At 40.2% G+C, this 7,236-nt stretch overlaps 1 protein-coding gene across 3 annotated transcripts; it reads left to right on the top strand.

Annotated features, from left to right (window-relative positions):
* Positions 1-815: 815 nt before the first annotated feature.
* On the top strand, positions 816-6,636 carry ccsapb (centriole, cilia and spindle-associated protein b). 3 transcript variants are annotated; one of them, XM_044346606.1, is made up of 5 exons: positions 816-1,053; positions 2,004-2,374; positions 2,467-2,559; positions 3,671-3,891; positions 3,977-6,636. In XM_044346606.1, exons 2-5 carry the CDS (start codon positions 2,029-2,031, stop codon positions 4,157-4,159), a joined length of 843 nt encoding a protein of 280 aa, XP_044202541.1. In that variant the 5' UTR covers positions 816-1,053; positions 2,004-2,028; the 3' UTR covers positions 4,160-6,636. The 3 variants fall into 3 exon arrangements, with proteins under 3 accessions (XP_044202541.1, XP_044202545.1, XP_044202553.1); XM_044346610.1 differs by lacking the exon at positions 816-1,053 and adding an exon at positions 1,788-1,876; XM_044346618.1 differs by lacking the exon at positions 816-1,053 and adding an exon at positions 1,826-1,887.
* Positions 6,637-7,236: the final 600 nt, after the last annotated feature.

Raw genomic sequence — 7,236 nt, forward strand, 5'->3', positions numbered from 1 at the left:
GGGAAGATTGGGGGAAAATGAACAAAAATAATGATAAAATAAAGCCTGAATGAGGCTTACTGACTGCACTGTCAGCTACTATACACACCACACACCAACATAATGACGCACAAAACAGCTTCCCAATAAATCAGTGAGAATATTTGTTGGCAGGGTTCCGGTTGGACAGGTGATAGGGTGTCTCTCACTGTCCCACCAGACACTGTTGGTCGGGGGGCTGCTGGGTGACAGAGGAGGTGAAAGGCGACGCCTTCAAACTTAGACAGTCGGAGTCTGACTTGCCAGGAATGTGCCCAGGCAGCAGCAGCAGCTCCGCTTTTTAGATCGTGCGGATCAGTAGCATGGGACACCCGACACCCCACCCTGAGTCCTGTTGAGCTGCCTGCCCTGCACGACGCGCATCCCCCCGGGCCCCAGACCATCTTTAGACAAAACTAGACCCCGTGTACAGTTGGGCATCTCCACAGCCATACCTTATATGCATACAAGCTCATCAGGTTGTCTGGGTGTGGGTTTGAGTCTGAGCTAAAAGCACAAATGAGCGTAAAGGGCGCGTCTGGGGTGCGCACCACCCACATTATTTCTAACAACCTATTGACCTGTCATGTTTGTTAAAACACATCATAATTGGCTTTTTTGGAAGTCTATTTATATTGTTCAACCTTTGAGACAATTAAGAGGACAAACATTTGCATACATTTGGGAGCCATTAATTGCTAATTAAAGCAACACCTGATTGAATAAGCAACAAGTTTGCCTACGCAATTAAACTCTTTCATGTAGCCAATCAGTGCATAGTGTCAAAAACAATATAATTAACTGTCTTTTTCATTTTATTCCAACATCTAATGGAAATCATTATCAGCCAAATGCTTCATAACCGCTCCGACCGCATTCCTGAAATCCCGGCCCGCCCGGACCACCTGTTGCTGGTGTGTTTGGCTTTTTAAAAACGTCTCGAAGCGGGCGGAGCTAAGAGACGCAGCCTGTGATTACAACAAGCACCATGAGCGCCATCTGTTCTGCTCTGCTTCCGTGAAATCCGACCTCAGTGTAAGTATACTTAGCCTAACTGTACACCAAATTAGACTCTTGCAACCATGAAGTTCTGCTGTGGAGCTTTGCTGTGATGTAGATGACAGTCGGTGGATTGTCAGTGAGATGTTATATATACTCGGCTCTGTCTGCGGACGCTGACAGGCGATTATCGACACTCCGTATTACCATATGATTAACTAACATCTATAAATAACACCGACACTTTGTCTCAAGGAGCTGATAGCCTGCAGATCAACAGGCAATCAATTGAGAAAAGCAGTGACACGCAATTAGACTGTAATACACGTTGTTAGTAAAAAAAAAAAAAATGGCGATTTAATACGGGGTTTATTTAGAAGCGTTTGGAGTATTTCATCAATAACGAAATGAGGTTGTAATAATTTGTAATAGTATGTGTGTTATAAAGCCTGCAGTGTTTTCATAGACGACTGATGCTGGGCTGTAGTGATCAACAACAGTCGTTTAGATAATTTGAGCCAATCAGAGGAGGGGATGACAGCTACCTTCATTACGTCATTAGAAGATATATCTGCTGTTAACCGTTGTAACGGTCGGCCCGGTGTTTACCTGTGGCCGGTTATCGCTGTTAAACACCGCTTAAATTTACAGAGCAGGGGTCCTGGGTTGTGATTTCTTCCAAGCAAGACGTTCGTTTTAATCCTCAGCCGAGCGAGGCGAGCTTACCCCGGCTAGAGGAGGAAGTAGGCGGGATCTGCAGCCTCCAGCTGCTCCGCCATTGGCTTTAACTGCCTCCACATTATGTTTTAAATGTCTGGCGGTGAAGAGCTGCGTATGAGAAAACACACAAAGCTAGCGGGTGCTGTTTAGGTTTATATTAGAGTACTTTTTGCTATGTAGTAGTTAAGACATATCATACAAGCTAGTAACATAGCTATCTTTAGTTCCATTTTGAGCTTTTCTGCTTTGTGGTTTTGCGTTTGCAGTTTCCAAACGGAGAAGAAGAAGAAGATGGTGACCAAGAGGATCCGCTCTGAGTACATGAAGAAATTCAAAGACCCCAAATGGGAGACCTACACCAAATGTTACGAGGAGATGCTGAAGTACAGGCTGACCCGCAGGCTGCTGGAGCACACACACAACCCCTGGTTCTGGAGCGGCTCCGACAGCGACTCGGACTCCGGAGGAAGAAGCCCTCCTTCTCCTCCTCCTCCTCCTGCTCCTCCCAGCAAGAACCAGGTCCGGTCTGAGGCCAGCAGAGACGGGGCAGAGGCTGAGCTGGAGGACACAGCTGTACCCAGGCTTCTCCTTCCAGAGGAGGGGGAGGGTGGGTCAGCTCAACAGCCTCCAGTCCAAGGTAACAATGAGTTGTACATATGATGAAAACTGCATAATATTGGGACGTTTGTTTGTGTTTTGTTATTACATGATGTAATTTACTCCTCTCAGGTTCCCAGCTAGATGGAGCCAGAGAGCCAAGAGTACCAGAGGAGGAGAGGGAGGAGAGAGAGGAGCAAAGAGCCAGCAGCAGAGGCAGTAAAGGTAATTCAAAGTAGAAAGTACTGTCCAGTTAGTACTACTACTACAGCTACTGTAAAGCTTTCAAAAGACACTCTCAAAAAGCCTTCTGCTAAAGATATCATGTTTCATAGCCTATAGATAGTCCCTGTTAAGACAACCAGTGAAAAAAACATTCTGCAAACCTGGCATGCAATAAAATATGTCAATAGAGCAAAACTACATGTCAGCACCGGCCTGATGTGAATGACGAACAGGCAGCACAGCTGGTCAGAAAGACACACGTACATTAAAGTCCCCCTGTAGTCAGAAATATGTTTTACTTCTTGTTCCTACAATTGAATGTTTGAGCTTCATTGTGCAGAATGATGTATGTGCAGAGTTTGACACTAGAAGGTTGTTTTCACATTCATTTGCTGAAAGGGGAAAGTTTCTCTGTGCTCATTGAAAATCCAATTTTAAGGGGCGGGCCTACAAGCAGGATTTGTGACATCACAAATAGTTTGGAAGCCAATTCAGGTCCAATATTCAACTCAGACAAGTGTGATGTGGAAACTTGAAGCATGCAGTGCACAAACACTGAAAATGGACTTTACAGTGAAGTAGGAGACATCTTTTGTCCAGCAGGAAAACTTTCGAGATGAAATATATTTGCATATGTATAGATTCTGGAATTTTTAATGAGGGAGAAGGAATAGATTTCATTTTAAGGATTTTAACAGGATAATGGAAAAACTATATCAGACACACATTATTCTTCAAAGTAGTGTGCTTTACATACATCTTAAAACATGTCTGGAGGGGATCTTCAATAGATAAAACCAATAGAAAGGCAGAATGCTATTGTCAATTAAATAAAACAAAATAAATGAAACACATGACAAACATGATTTTTAATGGTTTTAGTTGCTTATCTAATATGTAGAAATGACAGAAATTGTCATGTCTCGATGCTCTCTTCATTCCAAACCGTTTTCTCTCTTTCTTCTCCTCATTTGAATATTCCAGCGTTATCAAGCATAAACCTTCTTGCTTTCCATTTCTACTACAGTTATGACCTTTGACCCTTCTCCTCAGCCTTTTCCTCTCCTGATATTTTAGTGTTAGCTTACCTGTTTGTGTTTTCTGCTGGCAGAGAGAGACCCAGGAGGTCCCCGACCACAGCAGAACAAACCCCCTAAAATGTCCAAACGAACATGGCGGTCCCAGCGGGTCAGGCCTGCACCAGCACCGCAGCCCAGGGAGGACAGTAAGGACAGCAAACATCCTTTCGCTCTATACGGTTCAGGGGAGAAGGACGCAGACATTGCAGGCAGGAAGACACACAATGTGGGCCCTTCCGCTTCGACTAATCAGGTATTTCTGTAGATCTGTATGTGACAAGCTGTGTTGTAACTGAGCAGAAGTGTCAACAGGAACTTACCATTTATTTTCCTTGTAGATCCATGAGTCAGCTTTACGTGCTAAGACCAGACGGGAGGTGGAGCGCCAGATCCAGACTCAGAGAACCGAACGCCGGAGAGCCAAGTCTGCCGATTTCGACAAGGCCAGAAAGCTGGTTCAACCCGAGTTCAACCCCTGGCTCACTGAATACATGCGCTGCTTCTCAGCTCGCTCTCGATGAAGCACACACGCACATACACACACACACACACACACTCAGCTGAAATAGTTACATCATCAAGATGATTTTAGAACAATAAAAAAACAAAGAAATTAAGCCATTATTGCCTAACACCTCTAACGTTAAAATATCCACAGATGTACGATCATACAAAGGGAGGATTGATTTATACGGAGGCTCTTAAATGTAAATCACTCTCACATCAGGATGTAAACTGACAAAACCTTGAACATTGAAATTCACTGTGTGGCTTATTCCCCAAGAAGTGTACTAATATGTTTTGTATGAAAATCAATTTTAATATATTAGTATATACATTGAGAAACATTTTAAAAGTTAGAAGAGACTCTTAAGATAAATTATTTTAATATGATGACATAATCAATGGATACGTTTACATTATACAGATATTTAGATGAACTTGAAGAGTCTAAAATGCATTTTACAGCCATACTTTGATCCAGTCCCTTTAAACACATGCTACAGTACATCAGATGTGTCTGTAGATTTTATACTGAGGTGTTTCACTACATTGGATACACAATGAAGGCACATGGCAGCTGGTCCGAATAGATTTAGCCACGTTCTTGATAATGTGTCTAAGAAAAAATGTTAGAATATGAATGTGAAGAATGTACAACGCATCACTTATTGTATACAGATAAACAGTATATACACACACAATCAGATAGTACACATTACAAAAAAATGTGTTCAGCATAGTGAGATGCTTAATCAACAAAGGTATTCTTTAAATTATGGAGCTTTTGCCGTGAATAGACTCTCTTCTTTGTGCTGAATTCAAAGTATTGATCGACATACAGACGTATGTCTATTAACAGTTTTACAGCTTTTAATTTTCAGATCACACACTGCTGTGAACTGGTTCTTGTAGATTTAACGGTTTGTGTAACAGTTTAACAGATAGATCCTCACGGACTCGGTGACAGATAGTGAATCTACTGACAGTCAAACTCAAACTGTGTTTAACATTACAGTTGTATGATGTGGCTCAATAACACTGTGTTATTGACTTCATAACAACAGTTGTGTTTGATCTTTAGTTGTATCAATGTGCTTGTACAGTAATCGATCAACCTGTTAACTAACGGAGTCTGAAAAAGATGATGATGAGACTTTTAAAGCCACTGGATGACTGTGAACTGTGTGTTTCTGGGGTTTCTTTTATACATTAATTGGTTGTTTGAATCTTTTCAACCAGTTTTAATGTAACATCAAAAATCACGTAATTTAAGTTCACTTCGAAACATAACAGTGAACATTTAAAGCTGTATTTATTTATCATTAATTGTTAGTGATTATACTTTAGAGGTAAAACAACAAGGATGGACATGAAGCCACAGTACCACTTTTATATGGTGCAAGTATATGGGTTCATATTGCTAATTTACTGCTTACTGGGTAAATCAGCATCTGCTTTAAAGAGTGACCAAAACAGACAGCACTTTGATCAGTCACCTGCTGACATCTTATTTGTACAGAACACCTTGCTAAATATTTGGGTTTTTTGTGTATTTAATTCACTGTTTGACACTCTGTGTTTCTGTTTGTATGTTTATATGAATTTATTGAGCACCAGACAATGTTGTTCACACTTCAGCCAAAAATGGACTTTTAATCCTTTCTGTGATAGATTTGACCTCTTCATGACTGTCAAAACTGTTGGAAAGTAGATCCCACTTATAGTAATTTTCATGTTTTAAGTAATAATGATAAAATCAGCTCTGTGCCATAAAAATTTGGAAGAAATTCATGTGTTTCCTCTGCAACTATAGTTAGTAATGTTAGCACAGTATAAAGGAGATGGGAGGACAGGAGGCTTTACAGCAGTATATTTAAAACATTCTTTGTGTTTTTCTGTTGCGCCTCTTAAGTTCAGTATTACTTTACTGAGTTGTATTTTGCTAGATTTAGTTTTCTAGTGTTTTTAAAAACTATACTGCAATGTAGAGCTGAAAGAATAGAACTTGCCTCAAACAAAAGATGTGAAATTTTGTGCAATATTATGATATTTTAAATAGTTTGTTTGTAGTTGTTGTGAACTTTGACAACATCAGAAAATGTGAGCTAAACAAGACAGTTAATTACTAATATATTGCTTCATTAGTTGGTTAATAGGATTAAACTTTTTAGTCAAGATCCCGTAGAGACATTTAATGTTTTGCAAGGAGAGACTTTACTACGTCACCTTCTATAGGTTTATTTAGTGATGTACAGTTTCACCTCAAAATAATCCTCCCTCTCTAAAATTTTAATCAGGGGTAATGGTGAGAAAATAGATATTATGATTAATAAAAATAACAAACATCAGAAGTACTGAAGTTGCAATGTACTGTAAAATTTCTTTCATTTTTGTTTACATTTCATGCTTTCAACATACTGTATGGTTTAGAGGCTAAATGCTGTTGTGTGAAGCTTGTAATAAATCAATGGATTAATAAAACAATCTAAAATGACTCCACGAATAAATAAATCTTTGCAAATCATAATCCAACCCATCTGAAGCATGCTGACAAAAGAAGACAATATCGTTTTTTGACAGTATTTAACTGAGAAACCAAACCATGAGGATGCTGGACAGTAGTCAGATTAGTGAACATTACATATTGTAATGCCTGATTTTACTTTTAACAGATGTTAAAATGTGCTGGGACCAGCTACGAAGGTGGAATGGGTCCTCAATCACACAGCGACAGAGGTGGGGTACCAACACGAGTCGAGCACAGTTTTCCCAAGGCCCAGTTATTGAACGCTGACTCTGATCTCCAGAGTGGGAAACTCTCTGGAGATACTTCAGCGACTCAACTCGGTCACCTCTGAAGGTGTGAAGGAGCTCCAGACAGTCCATCTAAGGGAGCCTAGTCGACCTCAGCTCGATCGATTTCATGTTATGCAAGTCTGTTCAGAAACTTTAATGTCTGAACTGTGACATCTTCTGTGAGGTCACTGAAAGGGCTGATATATTCAATTCAATTCAATGGGCTTTATTGGCAAAATACAATTTGTTCAAATATTTGGACAGTATTAAATAATAATATGAACATTAACAACATTAA

Source organism: Thunnus albacares, chromosome 1, assembly GCF_914725855.1.
Source record: "Thunnus albacares chromosome 1, fThuAlb1.1, whole genome shotgun sequence".
NCBI classification, from domain to species: domain Eukaryota; kingdom Metazoa; phylum Chordata; class Actinopteri; order Scombriformes; family Scombridae; genus Thunnus; species Thunnus albacares.